The following is a 22,388-nucleotide window of genomic DNA, read 5'->3' as shown; positions in this document are numbered from 1 at the left end:
GGATTGATTGCAGATGTCACCCGCGCACCACCACCGCCGCCCAGATGTCAGCCAACACGCCAACACGCCAACACGCCAACACTCTCGGCGGCTACGGTACACGAGTACCTACACGAGTATACTCGGGTCTGCTTCTCCTTTTGTCTGCCCAAGCCTCTGCATGCAGCGGCCGACGACGACGACGAAATCGTGGAGTTGAGGTGGAGACTTACGGGATTTCAGGAGAATTTTCACACATTCTCCGCCTGCGCCAACTCGGTGAGAATAGGTCCCAAAAGAAAACCATCAACTGCCGGACCTAACGACCCTTCTTTCTGGGTGCACACTAACGAGCATTTGGACGACAGCTGTTGTATCCGTATCGGGGAGCACGGAGCCTGCCTCCGCAGTCCCGGCTCCGATACTTTTCGCTCCCAGCTGAGGAGCTGTCAATTGAGTTCAGGACCTTGCTCCGCATGTCAGGTACCTGGCGCTGTGTATATTGTATATGTCTCTGCTTGGCTGTTTCCCAGGTACCTCTCCTCGCCCGACCGACCTCGGTCTCTTTTACCGCGTGGACTCCGTGGAAGGCGAAGACACTGCTCATTGGCGGCGTTACACGAAATATTGGCCATGAATTTGCAGGGTCGGAAATTAGGAGGCGAATCGCATATTGTCAGGCACGACGCGACCGCCGTTTGGTGCCAACGACCAGCGCAGTCTCGAGACTCGATTTCACTTGGCGGGAAAGGGTACTTGGCAGGCTGGCAGGTTGGGCAACATTTGACACCACCCTCTTTCTCTTGGTTAATATGGAAGTCGGCACATTAAGGTCTTGTCCTTTGTCTTTTTCCCTGCGTCTTGTTTCTGGGGAAGAGGAAGCATGTCATCCCATTCCCGGCGCCTACCATAGCTTAATCCCGTAGCGCTCAACCTTGATGATCTTAGAACGCCCGTTAATGTTGTAACAGGAGCTAGAACGTCTTGCCTCGAGTAGAAGGTTTTTTTTGTCGTCGGTACGTATCCGAGAGATGTTCCCTGACGGCGGTCCTCCTTACGACGGGAGAGCGCCCATATGATGTCCTCCCCCTCGGTCTCAGCCCACCCACCCACACACTTCCAAGTTCGATACCTCACTCCACTATCCAGGGGAACATTGGACGGCCGACGTGATCTGATTATGCTCGGTTGCCTCCTTGGCTCTTCTTTTGGGGACGTCGGCGAACACACATGACCACGTCCGCAGACTCCGTACGTGTTGAGCGAGCAAATTTGCCCACCAATCCCTACAAATGTCGGACATTTCTCAATCGCCGAGGTATTCTTTGCAGAAGAAGCTTTGTTTGTGTGACTCATGAAACATCCAAATTGTGCATCTGGCGACTAAGCTAAGGTAATGGAACGTGCCCCTCTTAACTATTTTTCATTATCATATTATGCCCCCAACCAGTTCATATCCGTTTCCATGCGCCGCCCTGCACAAACATGCTCTAGCCGCCGTGCTACACGTGTACAACGTATTGCCATTCGGCGGAAAAACTAACGTGCGCAATTAACCTCACGCTCCCGTCGGCTCCTACAGTGCTCTACCACTGGACCCCACATCCACGACACACCACACCCTCTCGTTCTGAGCCCCAAAATGCAGTGTGATACCATCTCCAACTCTGGCATCCTTCAACACTGACGTTCTGGTTGCTTTTCAACGACTGTCGTTGAATGATCGAGGTGCCAAGCCTCGATGCCAAGACGGATATCTCGGTGGGCTGGGCGGTCTCGAGCCACCCTGGGTTCCCAATGGCCAAGACACGTTCGAGCTGATCAGTTCTTGGCCCTCTTTTTGACAGCCCAGCGTGCCAATCCTGCGTGTAGATTGTGAAGGGGACAAAGGAGGAAAAAGAAAATCTGGGCCACGAGGTCCCGCCAAGCCATCCAAGCATCCTCCCGAATGGCAGGCTGCACGTTCCTGGGCGCCAAGAAACCACCAACACCAACCCATCCCCAACGGGCGCCACCCTTTTGCAATAATTTTGGAATATTGGAGATTGAGATCACGAACCTCAAGGGTGACGGGGCCTGGCTGCGACAGTCAAGTCTCCACCAGAGGGCGGAATTCGAAATCCAGGAACGGCGGGCAGACATGGACACGCCGGTAGCGGAGGGCGCCATGCGTATGTGGGATACGGCCAGCGGGCAGATGGTCTCCCCGGGGATTCGTCATCGTCCACATCTCGTTTTCGCCATTGTTGATGGGTGGGAAATTTGTCGACGCCCGTCGTTGATGCAGGTTTGCTTGACTTTCTCTCCTCACCGCTGCTCACATCTTGTTCTCGTGACGGCCGATCGCAGCCTCAAAGAAGCAAGCTTGCCGCAGGGTTCCTGTTAGAGAAACCGTGGCTGTAAGTTGTAACTCGGTGTCGAGATGCGTCCAATATTCTCCACAGGCCGAATGAAATTACTTCGTCTAGTTCATGCATCCCGTCGCCGCAGCGGCGGCAGCGTCGCTCATCTCGCCGGAATCTGTCCCTCCGGCGCACCACGCGGCTGCGGTTTCTCCGCATCGGTGTCGGTCATCGTCCACGAGGTCTCCTGCCCGCCCGCGACACTGTCGTCCCCGGCACCACCACCACTAGGCACGTCGATGAACTGAGACTGGCGAGCCTCCTCCTCGATCTGCGCGCGCTCCTCCATCGTCAGGTCGCTCTTCGCCTGCCCGATCTGGACGAACGCGTACAGCGCCAGCGCGACGCCCGCGACGCCGACGGCCAGCCAGAAGGCCGTCTTGTAGCTCTGCTTCGTGCCCAGGTGGCTCGTCTGGCCGACGGCGACGTCGCCGATGCCGAGGAAGAAGGAGATGCCGAGGAACAGCAGGCTGTTGATGAGCGCGCCCGCCGTGCCCTGCCGGTACGCGGGCAGGTTCGTCGTGATGAAGACGTTGCTGACGGTGTAGGTGATGTCGATGCCGATGGTGCCGCAGATCATGGACGGGAAGACGTAGGCCCAGTAGTTGGGGTTGTCGGGCATGATGGCGAAGAGCAGCACGCTGAGAAGGTTGCCCGTGCCCGAGATGGCGAGCAGCACGCGGCCCGGCAGGAGGTGCAGCGTGAAGCCGCCGACGGTGCCGATGACGAGGCCGCCGAGGATCATGGGGACGTACCAGACGGCGGTCAGCAGCGGCGACATGTGCAGGACGGTCTCGATGTAGAAGCTGGAGTAGAAGAGGAAGAGGCCGAAGGTGCCGTATGCGAAGAATAGGGCGCAGGCCAGGGTCTTCATGGACTTGGGGGCGAACAGGTCGGCCGGGAGGAGAGGGTTCGACGCCACCTTGGCCTCGACGTACCACGCTCCGACGAGGAAGGCGACTCCCAGAACCAAGGTGACGATGATCTGAGGGCTGGCCCATCCCTGAGGCGCGTGTGAGCTATCAGTGATGGCGTACACCACCAGCAGCAGACCAGGCACGATGGTTGCAACACCCCACCAGTCCATGCTAATCTCCTGGCGCTTCTCACGCAGGTCGTTGGGGATTGTCAGGAACGACACGGCGGTGATGATGCCGAGCACGATGCTGCCGAGCCAGAAGTACGCACGCCAGTTGAGGAACTGGCCCGCGACGCCGCCGATGAGGATACCGAAGAAGAAGCCGATGGGGGCGAAGGCACCGTATAGCGCAAAGACAAGGTTCTTGCGCGGGCCGGGACGGTAGATCTTGCCAAGGAGCATGATGCCGGCCGGGAGGTACGCGGCGGAGCCGAGACCCTGGAGGGCTCGGCAGAATATCAGCATGAGGTAGTTGTTGCTGAAGGCGGCGATGAGGCACCACACGAAGAACCAGGCCAGGCCGATGTTGAAGACAAAGTACCCGCCGTACATGTCACCCAGCCTGCCGAGCGGCAGCAGGAAGGCGCCGGTGACGAGCGAGAAGACGCTCGAGGGCCATGTCTGCGAGGCGGCCGGGATGTCGAGCTCCTTGGCGAGTGGAGGCAGGATGATGTGGAAACCACTGACGAAGTACTCCTACGCCGGGAACGTCAGAATATAGATCTAGCCCGAGCGGGCGTGATTGGAACCACTGTGATGGGAAGAGACATACCGCCATCAACATGGATCCCAGCAGGGAGAAACAAAAGCCGATTTCGGACCATTGGGACTTGAAGACGGCCGGGCGCTGTCGGCCGAGAAGCTCGACGTCGAACGAGGTTGCGCTTCTGCGGTCGCCGGGGCCGGTGGCTTCCCGCTCGGTATCGTCGTGCCGGGACATCGGTACTTTCACGCCGGAAGAGGGGGTTCGTCTGTTCGGCTATGCAGTTCCGGCTATGTATGTCGTCTAATCTGGTGACGTGATTGCAAGTGCAGTTGGGGAACGATGATTAGGTTAGGTCATGTATGTATACAGTTTTCTTGACAGCATGAAAAGAGTCAAAGTCGCATCCATTACAAGAAGAGCAGAATCCATTACGGGACCATGCAATGGCTAAATATTGGGCAGGCTGGCAGCAGGCCATCGAGGTCCCGAGTCACTGATGCAAAGAATTTCTAATCGGTCGCCATTGATGTGGAGAACAAAGGGGATTCGCGACCAACGGGCCACGGCTTGGAACCCGCCCCAACACACGGGCCGGATGGGGACTGGGGGCGACGGGATCCTAGGCCACCAACAAAGCGGTCTCCGGAGACTGCGAGACTGCGTAGATAGTAGAGCCTCGTGAGGCACGACGGCGGTGGCTGCTTGCTGCTGCTGGTGCTGGGTGGGCATGGTTTGCGCCTTGGCTTCCGTTCTGGGCAAAGGGCGTCATCTGTCAACCTGGAGGTGGTGTTGGAGGCGGCACGTGTAAGAGAGTTCAGACATGTTTGCTTGGAAACACGGGCAGACGGGATAGCCCAGTGTTGTGTGGAATCTGTGACGATGGAGTGGTAATCGAGGACACACGGATATGCTTACGCGATGAGAGCCAGTTTATCGCATATTTTGCCTCCTTTGGGCGTCATGTTGCTGGATATTACAGCCTCGATGACACAACTAGCGAGATCCGGGGCAATCTGGCGCCTGGCGGGCTGTGACGCCAGGGTCTGTTTTTTTCTTTTTCTGGCCCTCATGGACGTTCGAGAGCGTTCGCTTTGGAAACATCCGATGGAATCATGGAAACGCGGAAACTTCAGAGGTGGTGGCAGACAATGGAGAATGCGCCTCTTTGTTTGGCTGTTGGCTGGACTGGTGGGGCTGCTCGAATGCCGAACTGGGCCTAGCTCCTCTTTTCCTGGCGTCTGATTCGCCAGAGACACAATGTCAAGCGGAAAGAAAAACGTGACTGCAACGAATCATTGGAACCCAAGACTTGAACCGTGCGTCATCTTGCTCAACCTTCGAGAAGAAATAGTGGGTCTTCTATGCACGCTGTGCTGCTGGACTTCCATTCTGGGACTAGCGCAACTGCCACTCGGCCGGGGCCAGCAGGACGTGCCCCGCGCTCTTTTCCGCCGATGCGGTGTCATCGGCCGCCGAACCAAGCGTCTGCCCGCCGTCACTCTATCGCTCCGCCATCCAACTGCACCTCACCGCACCTTCATCCCGTTTTCCAACGATTCCACATTCCGCACAGCACCTTACGCCCTGCGAGTGACGCGAAGCCCTTAGGTTCTGCCCAATCTAATCAGATCAGTCGTCTCATATCTTCTGACATACGGGCAGCCACTCACTCGCTCCGGAATCCATATTCCCACACCTTGGCTACCCCTACTGTGCCAGTCTGGGCCCCCCGGATTACCAATCTTGGATTTCGCCTCAAATCTGTCATGCATGTCTTGATGATTCTTTTCTCAATCGAGGCAGTATCTGCGCCAACCCAACCACAACCCGGTCATCCCAACGTCTACCCATAGCTTCCTTCCCATCTCGTTGCTTCACACTGCCTCACGACGTCCTCGTCACTGGCCCTGCCGCCCTTGTTACGTTATCATTACCACCACAGTACCAATCTACTCACATCTTGATATCTCTCTCATAGGCTGTTGCAGGCCCAGGAGGAACCTGCAGCTTGGGACGCCCGCACGCAAGCGCGCGCGCCCAGACCCAGACAAGACACACACACAAAGGACAAACGCGCACCTTGATAGCCCGCACGTCTGTCTGGCTTGCTAGCTGCAATGGCCCGCATCGACATGCTGAATGCCCCGACAAAACCATGTCACAACTGCCGCCGCCGCCGTCTCCGCTGTGACCGCTCCTACCCCCACTGCCACAAGTGCACCGCGGCCGGCCAGGAGTGTCTGGGCTACGGCAAGCTCTTCCGCTGGACAGAGGGCGTAGCGAGCCGCGGGAAGCTCGCCGGCAAGGCCACAATCACCTTCTCCTCCGCCCCGGAGCCCGAGTCTCACTCGTCATCCCTCCAACTCGCCGATCCGGCAGCCTCCTCCTCCGGGACCCAGCACCCAGACCTCCCGCCCGCGGCATCCTCGTCGTCCGCCGAACCAGAGCCCAGCAGCGCCCTCGTCGTCTCCGTTGCCGCCGTCCGCCCCGGGACCCAGTCGGCCCCATGGACCCTCGTCGACCCTCTCTTCCAGGATGTGGAGCATCACTACCGCCACTACCTCTCATATTGTACATCTCACACCCTTCCTCCCACCGCGGAACCAACCTCTCGGTAGGACGCGTCCGAATAGAGTAGGCAAGCTAACCATCTCGGCCTAGTCACCACCCGCGTCTGCAGGGATCTCGTCTCCTGGGACGTCCCAGACCGTAACCCCTTCCGCTCCCTCGTCCCGCTGACGAGAGCGCACCCCCTGCTGCAGCACATCATCGTCGCCGCGTCGGCCGCCCACATGTCCAACCTCTCCCGCGCCGTCTCCTCGGACCCGGTGGCCGACCTCAACGCCCGCCAGGCCCTGAACGACGCCCTCATCGCCAAGCACAAGGCCCTCCGTCTGCTGTCGTCTGCCATCCAGAGCATCGGCAGCAGCGGCGGCGTCGGCGGCGACGTCGTGCTCGCGGCCGTGCTCTTCTTCGTCAACGTCGAGTTGATCGAGAGCGGGCAGTCCGGCTGGAAGCCCCATCTTGAGGGCGCCGGCCGCATCATGGCCTTCCTGCCGCCGGTGGGGTCTGCCGATGAGGCCTTGAGGGACTATGTCATGTCTGATTGCTTCATGTGAGTTTCTCATGTCATTGATGTCGTGTGATGCTATGTGATATGTCCGATATTTGGTAATGAATTATCTAAGCTAATCTTTTTTCGACCAAAGATATTACATCTTGGCTTCGGCTTTCAACACGTCTCCGCCTACCGCTGCCAAATCCTACTACCAGTCTGTGCAGGCGTCTTCTATCCTAGGAAGGGCCGCCGCCAATAGCTATCTATGTTGTCCGCCTGATATTTTGCAGATTCTCCTCGACGCCTCACAGCTATCGACAACAGAGGCAGATGACCTTGACTCTACTGCGCAGGCTGGCGCGCAGCTGCTAGAGAAAGCTTTGGCCTTTGACATTGAGAACTGGGCATACGAGCAGCGAAACATTTCCTACTTCCAGCAGATCCCAGTCGAAAGCCGGATACACGCCGGCTCCGCCCATCGCATTGCCGCCAGCCTGTACATCTTGCACAGTGTTCCGGCCATATCAAAGCTCGTGTCAGTCAGCCGCGATGAGCTGGATTCGGAGCTCTACCACCATCTTTCCTCCATATCCGACGAAGATCCCAACTTCAAGGCGACTTGTTGGCCGACATTTATTGCCGGCGCCGGTGCATCCAATCCCGACAGACGGGCATGGGCCCTCTATCGGCTCAAGAGGCTCATGATTGCGACGCCGTGGGGTTTCATCACGACTGCCATGGACACCTTGCAGACCATCTGGAGTTTGGAAGAGTCCCTCGACCCCAGCACGCAGACAGAAAGGAGCTGGGTGCAGAAACTCAAGTCCTCTGACCTCAACTTCCTCATCGTGTGAACAGGGCAGAGCAGAGCGCATTAAAGCCGGGGGCTTGTTGCGACGGCAAATTGGCCGCCGGCATCAATGAAATCGAGCTTCTTCTCTCCTAGCTGCTTACTACGGACCAGCGTTGGCGTCTTCACGGTGTCCGTCGTGGCAAGACCCGTGTTGTAGCTCGCCGAGAATCCCCAAGCATGCATTTCACCCTCTTTTGAAATGGTGTAGCAGTTGTCGATGCCTGCTGCAACGAACACGGCTTTGAGGTCTGTCCAGCCGAGGTTAGTCTTGTCAGTACTGTCGCTGGATAGGGAATACTTACCGGGAACGACAGCTGGGACATTCAGCACCCGAGGGCGGTCCCTCGAATCAAATATGATGTGGTCTTCAGGCAGCGTCTCGAGCGGCATTCCCATCTGGCCGTCGTCGGCTCGGCCCCAAACCAGCACTTCGCCTTCCTCGGTGCACGCAACGGTGTGGTGCAGTCCACATCCGATGTGGCGGACCTTGTATCCCTCGAGGCTCTTGATGACTGTCGGCGAGATCACAGTCGTGAACCCGGTGTCCTCCCGCGTCGAGATTCCACACTGGCCAAAGTTGTTCAATCCGAAAGCCCAAACTTTGCCCGTCGTGTCGATGGCGAAGCTATGATGTGACCCGGCAAAGATCTTGGCCGTCTTGTTCTTGGGAAGACCGACGCGCTGGGGAACGAGGGTCTCGAAGCGTCGGCGTGCCAGGATACGTCGTCCCAGCTCGTTCTGCTCCCCAGATCCCCATGCGAAGACGTTTCCGTCATTGGTGAGGGCGAGGATATGGTCTGATCCGCCCGCGAGTTCTTTGATGTCCGTGAGTCCTGGGATCAACACCGGCAACCGCTCCGTCGTCTTGGGTGGCTTCTCATGGAGGAAGCCAAAGTTGCCGTCTCCGCCCTGCGCGTGGTTAGCATGGAGTACTCAAAAACAGGTGACGAACTTACGGCAAAGCTTCCCCATCCGTACACTTTTCCTGCAGCCGTCAACGCAAACCCTGCGCTGTTCGTCGCTGCAACTTGCACAACATCAATCTCCTCTTCAAAGTTGACGGCTTCGGGAGTACTCTCGAATGGGTCCAGGATATCCTCCTCGTCCTCTTCGGCTTCTGCTTCGGACTTGGAGGTAGACTTCACGCGTCCTAGGGCACCGTCATCGTTGACGCCCCAGGTCAGCACCTTGCCGTCGTGGGTAAGAGCAACACAGTGCATACCGCCAACGGCAACTTGTACAACCCCCACAGAGTCGGCATCGAGGAGGCGGTTGAGGCGTGGGCGGGGCGCTTGTGTATGCCGGGGTCCAAGACCTAGCTCGGAGTTTTCGCCGCTTCCGATGACGAAGACGTCGAGTTTCGTCGTAGGTCTCGATGTCGACGATGGTCTGGGGCTCGGCTGTTTGGGTTTCGTTGGGTGTTGGTCCCGTTTGGTGCTTGCCGTTTGGGCCTATCGGTGTAAGTCGGCATCGATACCGCAAAGGCATGGAAGGAGTGTCAGGCGGCACTTACCTTGGTGCGAGACGGCAAAGAAGTCTCCATTCTGTTTTTCTTTTCTTCCCTGAGCTTTTGGAAAGAATACTAGCGACGAAAGAATTTAACAAACTTGTATGTCATGTCTTCTCTTGACGAACGCTGAGCACTGTGCCAATTTGTATGGCTGCCGCAGGCGATATGGAAGGAAGCTCAGACCACGATCCTCGGACTTGCTTACCTCAGTACGATTAGTCACCATTGCCATTTCTGGCGCCGGGGCAGCTGCTGCCTGGTGGTGCCTGCACTAATTGACCAATGAACACGCCGTCTTGCTTCTTCACGACGCGGATGACTAATGCGCGGAAGGAAGAGATGCAGGCAAGCACGTCTGACACGTTGTTCCATACAAGGCAGATTTCCAGAAAGGCATTGAATCCTACAAGACAAGTCTACTTCTAAATCAACCTCGGCAACTCACTCCGCGATATGGCAAGCGCCAAGGGTGCTACTAGAACTCTCGAAAGAGTCTTTAACAGTCCGGATGCTTGAGAACCGAAGAAGAACATTGACCGAGTTCGCCTTGTCGTTCGTCCCGCTGGATCTTGCGCCTCCAAACGGATGCGCCCCGATGACTGCCCCAGTGCACTTGTCATTGATGCAGAACATTCCCACCGAGTCTCTCAACCTCTCATTCGCAATCTCGATGGCTTCTCTGTCGCGCGAGAAGAAAGACCCCGCCAAGCCGTACTCACTCGTGGAGTCAATGACGTCGCACACGTCCTCGAGGTTGTTCGGCAGGGTATCGTCGTAAGTCAGCACCGCAAACAACGGTCCGAAGAGCTCCCGCGTAAGCAGGTGAGACGTGGCGGTCTTGTCGTCCTGTTTGGCCTCCAGGATAGCCGGTTGAATGAATAGGCCTTTGCTACCGTCCCGCTTGCCTCCAAAGAGAAGCCGGTGGCCATCCTTCTGGGCGCTCTCCAAGAACTCGCCGAATCGTTCGAAAGCTGCCTCGGAAACTATCGGCCCAAGTGGATGGTGAAGCTGCTTTACGTCGTCGCCGTGCGTCATTTTGGCCGCCTCCCTGAGCAACGCCGCCTTGAGATCGCCCTGCTCCCACATCGACTTGGGGACATACAGACGCGACAGCGCGCTACACTTTTGTCCTTGGAATTCAAAGGCTGAGCGGACTGCAGCGGAAGCAACCCAGTCAACGTCTTCGCGACACGAGTTGTGGACCAGGTGGAAGTTCTTGCCGCCGCTCTCGCCCACGATCCGCGGAAAGGTCTTGTAGAGCTGTGCATTGGTCCCAATCTGCGCGAACAAGCTCTTCAGAACCGCCGAGGATCCCGTGTAATGAAGGCCAGAGAAATGCGGGCTCGCCAGCGCGGGCTCGACCACAACTGTGGGATCTGCCGTGGGAAGGAACTGGACCACCCCCTTGGGCAGCCCGGCTTCCTCCATGATCTGGTACAGGATATAGTTGGACAGAACAGCCATGGGCGACGGTTTCCAGAGCACGACGTTCCCGAGAATTGCCGGAGTGAACGCGATGTGCGCCCCCAGCGCGGTGAAGTTGAACGGCGAAACCGCGAGCACGAACCCCTCCAGCGGCCGGTAATCGAGGCTGTTGTACGCGGAGTCGGACTGCTTGAGCGGCTGCTGTTGGTAGAGCTGGTGGCAGTAGTAGACGTGGAAGTTGAGGGTGTCAATGACTTCGGTGATGCAGTCGCCTTCTGCCTGCCCGCACGTCTTGCCTTGGCCGAGCATCGTGGCCGCCATGAGCTTCCACCTGTACCTCGTCTCGACGAGCCTCGCGGCGCGCTTGTAGATGGCGGCGCGTTCGCTGAAGGGCATATTGGCCCATTTGCGGCGCGCGTCCAGGGCACCCGGGATGGCTCGCTTCGTGACGGTCTCTCGGTCGACTTCGTGATACTCCGCTAGCGGGGCGCCATGGTGGTTCCATGGGTTCTTCTGCACACTCTTCCGGCCGGTGTAAAGGCGTTCGCCGTTTATGATGCTGGGGATTTCGAAGGTTGTTTTTTCGGCCTCAGCCAGGGCAGCTTTGAGAAGCTTGCGCTCCTCTGAACCGGGGGCGTAGGAGAACTTTTGCTCCAGTTGTCAGTGGTGTAGATGTGCTGATACGATGGGTCGAAACTCACCCCGTCGGCGTTAGCCGGCTCTGGATACCGTGAAAGTGGCATTGTGAATCAGCAGAATGAAACGATAGGAAGGCTTCAAACAATCTGGAAAGTCTACGATGACAGTTCATCAAGCCTGCAATGCAACAAGCCTTAATATCGTTAGCTTGCGAACCCATGCTCGGGCCGGCCGCAGGGTGGGCGAATCAGCGGGGTAGATCGGCACCCCTCAGTATCGGAGAGGCAGGACCGACGGTGTAGCAGCCGGCCGGCTCTGTCACTGAGTCCATTGGAAATGAGCTGAATGTGGACGAGACGACATCTGGTCTGTCTTTGTTCCCAAAGCGTTGCGGCCCGAGAGTGTCACTGGTGAGTGGTCTCGACAGGAAACCCGATTACCTCGGCCTACTGGGTTGCAAGACTACCGCACTGTGTTCCAGAGCACGATCAAGCGGGCATCAAATTATGCGACATGTTCGAAATATGGAAAAGTCGAAAATCTTGGGACCTTTTGGCATCCTGGCGCCAATTTGTTCATGGAGAAGATGGAGGCAACGCTTGAGATCTGGGCATAATGACATTTTGATTAAACTATGTGCTAATCGATGCGATGTCCTATCCTCCCGTATGACAAGTTCGTAGAAATACTCGCAAGTCACACCGTTTACACGCACCGCGCTCCATCAACGAGAATCTCGACACCACTGATAATCGAGCTAGCCGGCTCAGCAAGGAAAAGAGCTACATTAGCCACATCAGAGGGCTCCACGAGGCGCCCAATCGGGATCGCCTCACACTTGGCCTTGATAATCTCCGCCGGCACAGGCCCGTCCGCGATGCCCGCAAACTTGTTGAGGAGAGGCGTGTTGCCCGAGGTCGGGCAGATCGTGTTGAACCGGAGCTGGTCCCGGGCAAACTCCAGCGCCATGGACTTGGTCGCCGAAGACACGCCGGCCTTGGTGGCGTTGTACCACGTCTGCAGGGCGCCGGGCCGGATCGCGTTTTCGCTGGAGATGACGATGGTCGAGCCGGTGCCGTTCTTTTTCATCTCGGGGATGAGGATCTTGGAGGCGAGGAAGATGCTCTTGACGTTTACCTCGAAGGCACGGTTGAACTCTTCGAGGGTGACGTCGATGCTCGACTTGTTGGGGTAGGACCAGCCAGCGTTGTGGACGACGATAGAGGGCGCTTTGCCGAAGCGTTGAACTGACGTCTCAAGCTGGAACAAACTGAATCAACATCGATCGAAGTTAGCCGTGATTAGAGAAGTCCACTTACTGCCTTTTTCCAGCTTGCTTCTTCGGCTACGTTGGCCTTAATCTGATAAGCTTGGCTCTCTGAGTATCCATCAACTGGACCGTCAGTGGCCTGCAAGTCCAATCCCAGAACCAGCGCCCCCTCCTTGACGAAAGTCTCAAGGATCCCTCTCCCAAAGCCCTGGGTGGAGCCGGAGACCAGAGCAATCTTTCCTGCCAAACGACCGGTCATTTTGAAAGTTCGAATTAGGTTCAGTGTACTGTAAAGGGATTCAGTCGAATATTAATTTTCCAAGTTATCGCCATTGTTGAGACGCAGTCGTCGTTTGGGTGGTTTTAGATAGTCTTCTTGAATTACAGTCAACCCCCGGCCCGAGCTCCATGCGGGGGCGGGGTGCTATCGGGGTTGCGATCCCGGGGTCGGGTTCGACCGCCGATTGTTCGTATGACTACTACCCCTCAGTCCCCCCGTCGGCCGGGCCGGCGCTGTCACACAACACCACACTCCTCGCACAGCAACCTCCCCATCTCACCAGCAAAACAGAATGGCCCCATCAACCGCGACTCCGTCTGATTTACACCGTGCCCCCGTGTAAGTGCCGCCATCATCCGGCTCGGACCAGCGAGCTAACACAATCTCAGCGCATGTCTCAAGTGCCGCGCAGCCAAGGTCCGATGTTTAATATCCCGACGGCCGGACCGATGCGATCGCTGCACATCCAACAGTAGCGACTGTGTCTTCACCCAGCCGAAAAGAGCCAGAATCAGAGCCCGGCCATATCCCCAGCCCCGACAGCGCGAGTCTTCTCCACAACCACGCGTATTCGTATCTGAGCAGGATGAGACCCGAGAGGATGTCATCCAGCCCACGCCGTCGTCGCATGCGTCACCCGGTCCTCCGACGCCGGTAAGCCATGATGCCCCTCATCTTGATGTCGGGCCTCAACCTCCCATCACGGCGGAGATACGTGCGAAAATCATTGCGACGCTGGCGACTCTCAAGGGCAAGAGAGGGGCACCTTTCAGCTTCATCACATCGGGCGACAGACCACCTTTCGGTGCAAGTAATGATCCTGGAGAATTTGGCAGGCGGAATTTCCAAGGACAAGCCATCCAGCCATCTCAGCCGTCGTTGAAGCTTTCATGGCTTCTCACTCCGCTAAAAGTGAGTGGGCCTGGGCAGGCAACTATCGCTCAGGCTGGTCCTCCGGTGAAGATGCCCACCTACTCGGTATCCATGAGTCTCGGACACACTATCACGGATCCAATCGAAAATGGCATCCTAAGTGAGGCGGCATCAATAGCATTGTTTGAACATTTCATGATCGAGATGAATGCGAAATGGGAATACGTCTTGGACCCCCACTTCGATACGCACAACGATGTTAGGCGAAGAAGCCATCTATTGTTTGCCACTGTTCTGTTCTGCTCCTCCAAGTTTGCAAACTACCAAGATGGGCAGCTGTCTCTCAAGACGGATCCTTTTCTTCAAACCCGACTGTGCAGCCTGGCTCGCAACCTGGCCGTCCGCACGTTTGCTGAGGGAGACAGGTCCGTCGAGACCATGCAAGCATTCTACCTACTCGTCTGTTGGAAAGACGAGGATGACGATATCTCATATCTCCACAGCGGCTACGCATTCCAAATACTCCACGACCTGGATTTGGAGCAGAGCAATGGAAATGCCCAGCAGACCGCGAGGCGCAGACGGGCTTGGCTTGCCCTATTTAGACAGGACAAACAGCAAAGCATGTTTTTCATGAGGCGAGCCTCGCTGAATCTCGGAGATGAGGAAGATTCCCCTCGTCTTCTCGATCTGCAGACCTGGCTGAAGATGAACCATTCTCTGCCGCTTGATTTTGTTGCTTGTTGTAGCGCTGATCTGCGGCGTATCCAATCCAAGATACGCACCATGATTCCAAAGGCATCCTCAACCATGCTTCCTTGTCTCTCTGACCTCTTGGACTCTGAACTAAACAGATGGAAACTGACTTGGCAACCTCATTTTGATGGAAAAGGCAGGCTGCATCAGAACGATGATCTATCGCTCGATCAGAGACTGCTTTACTCTGGTCAGGACCATCTTTCGGCCCTTGTCGGGGTTTGGGAACAGAGTGTCAGGCTCAACATTTCGTCGTCCATCCTGAGACAGGCCCTCATGACTTCAGTAACCAAAGACTCTCGGTCCTCTGAGCTGCCTTCAGCACCAGCTTCAAGTCTTGGCTTCCCTGCCATGGGAGAGGGGCTTTCAGCAGACACGCCTGGTCTGGCAAACAGTGTTCATGGCGCCTTGGGAACACTGCGTCAACTTCTGAAGTTTCCAACAGACGACCTTCGTCGGGCACCAGATGCTCTAACTCTTCTTGCACCGAATGCAGCACTCTTCTTATGTCTGCTGTTGTGCCTGCCATGCGACGGTATCCTTGGTCCATCATTCCAAAGAACCGCCGTTGGTCTCATAAAAGATGTGAATCGGCATGTTAAGGACATGCTACGATCGCCGCAGGATATGGTGAACCTGCACGCGGCGTACTTGGAGTCACTAGCAAATTTGTTGCAGCCAGTGACCCCGCAGCGCTCACCAACTCTACAAGGCCATATGGGATCGGAAGTTCAGCATTTGGGTCTAGATGGAGATCAAATGCTACTTGAGGAAACGGAACTTCAGGCAGCTCAAGTGTTAGCTGGAGGAACGGATGCGTTCAATCACAGCGCGGACATCAACAACGCTTTGCTAGGGTTTACTAGCGAGCCGGAGCAAGTGTTGCACATGCAAAGCTTCGCCAACTTGATGGACACGAGTTTCTTTTGGGATGCACCTCCCATGACAGCGGAGAGAAACTATGACTAAAGCGACAACATCTACTTAATAGCAAATTTTCGAAGATCATCGTAGGATTGTGACATTACTTGAGATGGCGAATTTCAAATGGAGTTGTCCCCACAGGAGAAGACACCTCCGATGAGACCGTCGTCGTATGACTTCTTGATGCTAAGGATTGTCGAGTAAGTACCTCCAACAATGATGAAGGCTCCAGACAGAATCATAAAAGCCCCCACAGCTACCATCGCGGCATCTTTCCATTCCCCTTTCTTACATGCAGCCATGGCATCCACAAGCCAGTGCTGCTCCTGAGGCGCGGCGCTCTGCTCGCGTCTCAATCTGGCTGCTGTGTCTGTGACCTTTACCGGCTTCCGCGCGACATAGAATAACAGCATAAACCCAGGAACAACATTCGTAAAGATAGGGTTGACCAGCGCTCCTACCAAACTCAAGAAATCGCTGAAGAAAGGCACCACGCCAACGATAACGAACCCGAATACCACGGTCACCAACATCGATCCTACCCATACAGCCCAGTGCTTGACAGTGTTTGCCTGTAAGTGTCTGGTGCCCCGCAAGAACCTCACAAAGCAATACTTGGCCGCAATATGGCTGTACAATACTGCAGTCACCAGCAGCCCCGGCAGCGCGATGCCATAGGACACCTTTTTGATCAGGGGCCCAGCTGATCCCAGCGCCGGGCTTGCGAGATACTGCCCAATCTTCGCATAGACAATAGTTGCAATTGCAACACATGTCGCCACGATGAAAGCCTGACCGCAGATGAGTGCCCGCGTGAACTTTTCTGGATGTTTCATTTCTGCCGAAATGGAGAAGAAAGTTGCCGAGGCGCCCACTGCAAACAGCTGATTGGAGATCGCCGTCATCGCCTCGGGAAAGGTCGTCTTCGGAAACGCGCGGACATCGAGTTCGATGGGCCCGCTTGCTGGACCGGCGGCTGGACGACTTTGGGTGAGGCAGGCTATAGCTGTTGTCCATATGGCGATGAAGATGACCGCGACTCCCACCCAACTGATCCAGGCAACCTTTTGAAGACCTCGAAAGCCAGTGCCGATCAGAAATGCGGCGACGGAGGTAACGCCAACGAAGACAGTGGTACAAGCTCCATGGTCGGATAGGGCGTTGAATGCAACCGAGGTAGTGAGCAAACCTGCTCCAGCCGTCATGGCCAGGTAGAGGTAGTAGATGAACCCCACTACTTCTCTAGCCCCTTTTCCGAAGAGGAGCTCGCTGGCATCTGCTATGCTGTGCATGTGTGGGTAATATTGTCTTGCGTTGCCGCACAGGTAGCCGGCGATGGTTGATATCATGGCTAAGACCAGAAAACAGAGAATGCCGGGAAAGAACCCGATGACATGAAAGGTTCGTGGGAGGCTGAGAGCCCCGAGGCCGATCTGGAATTTTGCGACAAGGACAGCCGCAGCCTGCCAAGATACGCCTCGAAAGTTGACCTCACCATTTTCGTTGCTAAAGACGTCCTCGAAGAGTTGCCCGTTTGCTTGCGATTCGACAGTGCTTAGGTCATGGCCCTCTTTCGTGGTGTTTCCGTTAACGTCAAGAGCTTTCATGTTGATGTTACTTGACGAATGTTTCGATAAGCACTGCTGGTATGTTGAAGCATGAATTATTAAGTCTTACCATCAGCATCCTTTTGTATATTTGAGAAACTTGTCTGAATAGTACCATGATGCCACAAAACTCGGACCGACAGCCCCTGTTACCGGACCAGCAACTTAGAAGATAACAAGGCGGATCAAACTAGCAAGAGGACAGATAAGAAAGAAATCACTTGGGTTTTGAACGGTACCATATGCTAATAAGAGACGTCGGCTTATCTTTCCAGCTGTAACAATGGGCGTCCTCTTTGGGCCCTGGAGCTTATGACTTCTCAGATAAGATGGCCTCACGCTCTCAAGCTCTTTTGCATTTGAATACTTAACCTAACAGAAACAAAATTTAGATGATTTACATTACTGATTCCGGGGATAGTGGGGACGAGGTCCGGGGAAGAAACAGGTACCATCGCTTTCCCCGTGGGGTTTTTGCTCGCCTGCTCTGCTTCTGAAAAGGCCTTGGAGCTTTCAAATTATCTAATTGTAATGAATTTACAGTTAACAGCTCTCATCTAGGGCCGAGAGAGATTCATGATCCATGACGTGGGGGATGACCGTGGGGGTGGTCTCCTCCGGGCCGAGATGACCCACAGCCAAACACTCGGGCCGGTAACCTGATTGTATCAAAAGTAACAATGAAAGTAGCTTCAGAGCTGATTCTACGTCTTCCGAGAGGATACAATTCTTTAATTTCCTCCTTGAAGCGCCTTCACCGGATGCAAACGTGACATATACCTCAGAAACAGGCATCATGGCAAGCAACTCTCCACTCACAATTGCCGTCATCGGCTGCGGTCAGTTTTCCCATACCCCGTTGCACAACTCGACACCAGTTTCTAACACGCATACCTACAGGCACTCTTGGTACCGCAATTTCAAAAGGCATACTCGATCCCTTGGACAAGCAGAGCATCACCATAGACCGGGTTATTGCCACAGTCGGCACCGAGGCCTCTAAACGTCGCGTCGAGGAGGAGTTGTCTGATTCCTCAGCGCGACTGAAGGTACTTCTGCAAAAGGACAATGAAGCTGCTATACGAGACGCAGATGTGGTTATCATAGCTACAAAGCCCGTCAAGAGAAGTGAGGTCTTCGCAGCTCAGGGAGTCAAGGAGGCCCTTCGAGGCAAACTAGTCATCAGCATCATGGCTGGAATCACCACCAAAGAGCTCGCCCGTCTCGCTGTCGGAAATGGGGAATCATCTGATGACCAGACACCCTTTCAGGCTGTCCGGGTAATGCCCAACATGGCCGCCAAGATTCGTGAGGCCTTGAGCCTGTGTACGACAGACTTCGATACGCTTACGGACGGCAACAAGGAGATCGCAACATGGATCTTCAATCAAGTCGGCCAAAGCCGCTTCATACCAGAAAGCTCTTTTGATATCTCTGCGGTTCTTGTAGGATGTGCCGGGTCGCTTCTGCTCTTGGCTGTCGATGGCCTCCTAGATGCAGCTGTCGCTGAAGGAGTGAAGCGGCCGGAGGCGCAGGATATGGCCTTTACCAGCGCAATTGGTATGATGAAGTTGGTGCCTGCTGGAAACCATCCGAGCGTATTGCGGGAGAAGATCGCATCACCCGGGGGTTGTTCGATCCGGGCACTATTGGAGCTGGAAAGGTTGGGAGTCAGGTCAGCATATACAAGCGCCATCATGGCAGCGGCGGCTCGTTCCAAGGAGATGTCCAACTCTTAGCGTATCGAGCAATTTATTCGTCAATGTTCCTTTTTTGACATCCTATGTGTTCCTATGTACCGTCATCTCCTTCAAAGTTCCAGGTTCACAGGTTCATCTCCCACTTTCGTATCTTCCTTCGGCTGAGGAAACTCTTCAATGACCCATGGATCCCCAAAGATCGTGATTACGTTCTGTGCCTTGTCGTCGACATCTAGAAACAGAGAATAGAGGCCTTCATATAACACCCGGTTTCCCACTTCATCGACTCGGACGAGCTGCTCCATCTTGATGATAATTTCCTCCTTCCTCTCCTCGCCAGGCTTGATATTGCGAAGACGCGTGTATCCGACCAGAGTCTTCTGAGGCCATGGCTTCGGACCGGCCTCCGACCGTAGGAATACGAGCGCGACGTAGTCGGAAATCACATTTCCCTCGTTCTTGGCGGAGACGGTCACGGTGACCATACGCCTTTCCAGGCCACGCTGCCAGGAGGGAATTTCAGAAGCGGCATCGTCGTTTGCTTCTGCGGCCATTTGAGCAATATCAATATTATGGACGTTCGACGCTGGCTTCATATCCACACTAAACTTTGTGTAGTGCAAACCAAACCCGTAAGGGACCGGCGTTTCTCCAGTGTACCACCTGTAGGTGCGCCCGAGACCAGAGTTGCCAGGTCCAGGTCTGAGATTCATATCGGTGGCTGGAACAGCATCATTGTATGATGCCGGGTACTGCGTAACGGAGAGACGACCTGCAGGCGCCGCGCGACCGAAGACGATATCCAGAATCGCCTTTCCGCCTGATTGGCCAGGGTACCCACCCCAGAGAATCGCGCTCACGGAGTCGTTCGCAAGAAGTTCTGTGTCGTCAACCTGCCCGCCTCCGAATTGAAGAACAACTAGCGGCTTTCCCACTTCCGAGAGAGCACGAAGGAGCTGCAGTTGAGGCTCAGGCCACGCCAGAGTATTGCGGTCGAGAGTCTCTTGCTCCAGGGTGTTGTCTACGCCGCCCATGAAAATGACGACATCCGCGGCTTGAGCTGCCTTGATAGCTTGTGCGAACGATGAGTCGGACTTGTTCATCCTCGATCCAAGGAAGTAAGTGAAATCCAGGCCAAGGTCCTTCGCGGCCTTTCGTGGAGAGATGAGGTATGGAGCAGGACCGAAGTAGTTTCCTTGCATTTGCGTTGTCGCGCTAACCCATGGCCCGATGAGGGCGTACTTCTTCGAGGAATCAGGAGACAGAGGCAAAATGCCATCATTCTTCATAAGAACAGCGCCTTCGACGGCTGCCCGATACGCAAGATCTTGCGCCTCTTTGGTGTTGACCTCGTCCCAGCCTAGAGAGCGCAACGGGTCTTTCCTGTCCAAGTCGAACAGGCCGACCGAGACGAGAGATGTATACATCCGCGTCAGTGCCTTATCCACGTCTTTCTCGGAGATCAGCGACTGGTTCCAAGCAGACTGAAGAGCCTCTGATCCGGGAAAAGCGTTGCATTCAAGATCCGTTCCCGCTTGCATGGACCATGCTGCGGCGTGTCCAAGGTCGGGAGCATAATGATGGTACGAGACCATCAGCGCGACGCAGTCACAGTCTGTGGAGACATACTGCCCGTCCCCGTTCCATCCCCAGTGCTTCCGTAAAATGTCCTCGATAAGGTAGCTGTTCGCACAAAGAGGCGTGCCGTTGATGCCGTTATAGCTGCACATGAAGGATCCGACGTTCTTCTCGACGGCACATGTCTTGAATGGTGGAAGGTAGTATTCGGACAAATCTTGGGTGCTGATAATGGCGTTGAAACCAGAACGGTCTACACCTTTGTAGTTCTCGAAATCATTAGCTGCGTAATGCTTGCAGGTTGCGATGAGTTTCTTATCGGGATCATCCCCTTCCAGGCCTGAAAGCATGGCTGAGACATACTTCTGCAGGTGGAAGGTATCCTCGCCGGGAGTCTCTTGGCCGCGACCCCATCGGGGATCTTTGAAGGCATTGATGTTGGGAGACTAGGGTCGTCAGTGAGCTCAGGGATTGATGGCATCGTGCTCATTGGCCACTTACGTAGAGATCAAGCCCAGACCTGCCAGCGTTGCTGAAGGCTCTGGCCTCCCTGCTCACAACCTCTCCCACGGCCCGCACTAGTTCATCGTCAAATGCGGAGCCGAGAAGAATAGGCTGGGGAAAGGAAGTCGCGTAGCTGAAGTTCCCTTTGGAGGAAAACTTCGTCCCTGGCGATCTTGCTACGCCATGAAGCCCCTCACTCCACCATTCATAGGGCGGAATCCGAAGCCTGGGAATACCTGGTGCTTCATTTACCAGGTTGTCGAGCTTCTCCCAGATGATAAGTTCGGCAACCAACGCCGCCGCCCTCTGTTTATCCGAGAGCGACTCGTCACAGACGTCATTGGAGCAGAGTGGATCTCGTGTGCAATCTGGAAAGTTTCCTGGAGCTTTCTCATCGATAATGGGGTTGATAATCTCATAAACCTCGATCCTTTTCATTGTAAGCATTGAAATGATACCAATGGGTGGTTCCTAGACTTGGAAACTCACATATTCTCTTCGTCACACGGTATCAGCGACTCGGTGCAAACGGTTCCAGATGCATCGCACGTGGTTTGGGCGTCACTGATTTGGGATCCCTTAATATTGATCTCGTTCCCGCAAACACACAGACCTCCCCTGTATTCAATCAGTAAATCAGTCAATCGCGCCGATGATCACGAAGTCCTTACCTGTCGGATTTGATTCCAGCCAGCGAGTACCCAGCCTGGCCGCACAGCCTGGCGCATGGCTCAACCGTGTTGTGTCGAGTGAGCGCCACGTCGTTGATGAAGGCTTTCAAGTTCGGTGTGTCGTCAAAACAGCGCCGGGTACCAATTTCCGGCGCATACTCTAGCGCCGGAAGGCAGGTCCGCGAGGTTAGGGGCTTCTGAGCATCGTCGGCATAGGCTCCAGCCGTCAGGGCAATCCCCTGAATCAAGAGAATGAGCTCCTCGGTGTTCCTGGGCCTCATCGCGACAACCGATCGAAGCGATGTGTTCCTCTACGAGAGGGATGAGGTGAGATTTGTGTGTCGCCTTAACCCCTGATAGCAGTGTCGTATCACTACCCCGCGTCGGCTGCGGGGCCGCGTACCGCCCGGCCGACCTTGGCACAGGCGGAATGCCGCCCCTGCGTGACATGGGGATGTAAATCCTTCGCTGACAGTGGCATAGATTTCTCTTGAAGCGCATAACGCAATGAGCTCAAGTGGAAGAAAGCCTGTACAACATCCTGCTCATCCATCCCTCACAACAGGGTCATTACAAGCTGTGTGGTGTGGTTTCTGATATGCTGAACAGTCATTGTGCAACACAAATAGTGGACTCTTTGAGTAACTGAAGTGTATTTACAGACCCGACGAACCCTGTTGTTCTACTACCATATCTCAAAATCAACTTCTTCATATCCAGCGGAGACGATATCG

At 55.4% G+C, this 22,388-nt stretch overlaps 7 protein-coding genes across 7 annotated transcripts; 2 read left to right on the top strand and 5 right to left on the bottom strand.

Moving 5' to 3' along the window:
* Nucleotides 1–2,484: 2,484 nt before the first annotated feature.
* COL26b_007250 (uncharacterized protein) lies at nucleotides 2,485–4,240 on the bottom strand (the record flags this gene model as incomplete). Its single annotated transcript, XM_053180048.1, has 2 exons — nucleotides 2,485–3,996; nucleotides 4,073–4,240. The coding sequence occupies 2 exons, from the start codon at nucleotides 4,238–4,240 to the stop codon at nucleotides 2,485–2,487; spliced, it is 1,680 nt and encodes a 559-aa protein (XP_053035968.1).
* Nucleotides 4,241–6,123: 1,883 nt separating this feature from the next.
* COL26b_007249 (uncharacterized protein) lies at nucleotides 6,124–7,918 on the top strand (the record flags this gene model as incomplete). Its single annotated transcript, XM_053180047.1, has 3 exons — nucleotides 6,124–6,577; nucleotides 6,668–7,121; nucleotides 7,216–7,918. 3 exons carry the CDS (start codon nucleotides 6,124–6,126, stop codon nucleotides 7,916–7,918), a joined length of 1,611 nt encoding a protein of 536 aa, XP_053035967.1.
* Nucleotides 7,919–7,938: 20 nt separating this feature from the next.
* Nucleotides 7,939–9,460, bottom strand: COL26b_007248 (uncharacterized protein; the record flags this gene model as incomplete). The annotated part of the gene is made up of 4 exons (XM_053180046.1): nucleotides 7,939–8,165; nucleotides 8,220–8,826; nucleotides 8,874–9,317; nucleotides 9,431–9,460. 4 exons carry the CDS (start codon nucleotides 9,458–9,460, stop codon nucleotides 7,939–7,941), a joined length of 1,308 nt encoding a protein of 435 aa, XP_053035966.1.
* Nucleotides 9,461–9,868: 408 nt separating this feature from the next.
* Nucleotides 9,869–11,595, bottom strand: COL26b_007247 (uncharacterized protein; the record flags this gene model as incomplete). Its single annotated transcript, XM_053180045.1, has 2 exons — nucleotides 9,869–11,503; nucleotides 11,554–11,595. 2 exons carry the CDS (start codon nucleotides 11,593–11,595, stop codon nucleotides 9,869–9,871), a joined length of 1,677 nt encoding a protein of 558 aa, XP_053035965.1.
* A 601-nt stretch (nucleotides 11,596–12,196) lies between these two features.
* COL26b_007246 (uncharacterized protein) lies at nucleotides 12,197–13,020 on the bottom strand (the record flags this gene model as incomplete). Its single annotated transcript, XM_053180044.1, has 2 exons — nucleotides 12,197–12,751; nucleotides 12,811–13,020. The coding sequence occupies 2 exons, from the start codon at nucleotides 13,018–13,020 to the stop codon at nucleotides 12,197–12,199; spliced, it is 765 nt and encodes a 254-aa protein (XP_053035964.1).
* A 4,977-nt stretch (nucleotides 13,021–17,997) lies between these two features.
* On the top strand, nucleotides 17,998–18,940 carry COL26b_007245 (uncharacterized protein; the record flags this gene model as incomplete). Its single annotated transcript, XM_053180043.1, has 2 exons — nucleotides 17,998–18,040; nucleotides 18,102–18,940. The coding sequence occupies 2 exons, from the start codon at nucleotides 17,998–18,000 to the stop codon at nucleotides 18,938–18,940; spliced, it is 882 nt and encodes a 293-aa protein (XP_053035963.1).
* Nucleotides 18,941–19,011: 71 nt separating this feature from the next.
* COL26b_007244 (uncharacterized protein) lies at nucleotides 19,012–21,935 on the bottom strand (the record flags this gene model as incomplete). The annotated part of the gene is made up of 4 exons (XM_053180042.1): nucleotides 19,012–20,925; nucleotides 20,981–21,094; nucleotides 21,236–21,413; nucleotides 21,655–21,935. 4 exons carry the CDS (start codon nucleotides 21,933–21,935, stop codon nucleotides 19,012–19,014), a joined length of 2,487 nt encoding a protein of 828 aa, XP_053035962.1.
* Between the last annotated feature and the right edge of the window lie 453 nt (nucleotides 21,936–22,388).

The sequence above is a fragment of the Colletotrichum chrysophilum genome (genome assembly GCF_026319265.1).
Source record: "Colletotrichum chrysophilum strain AFK26 chromosome Unknown scaffold_58, whole genome shotgun sequence".
Taxonomy (NCBI): Eukaryota; Fungi; Ascomycota; class Sordariomycetes; order Glomerellales; family Glomerellaceae; genus Colletotrichum; species Colletotrichum chrysophilum.
The sequence above is the reverse complement of the archived record's forward strand: the minus strand, read 5'-3'. Positions and strand labels throughout refer to the sequence as shown.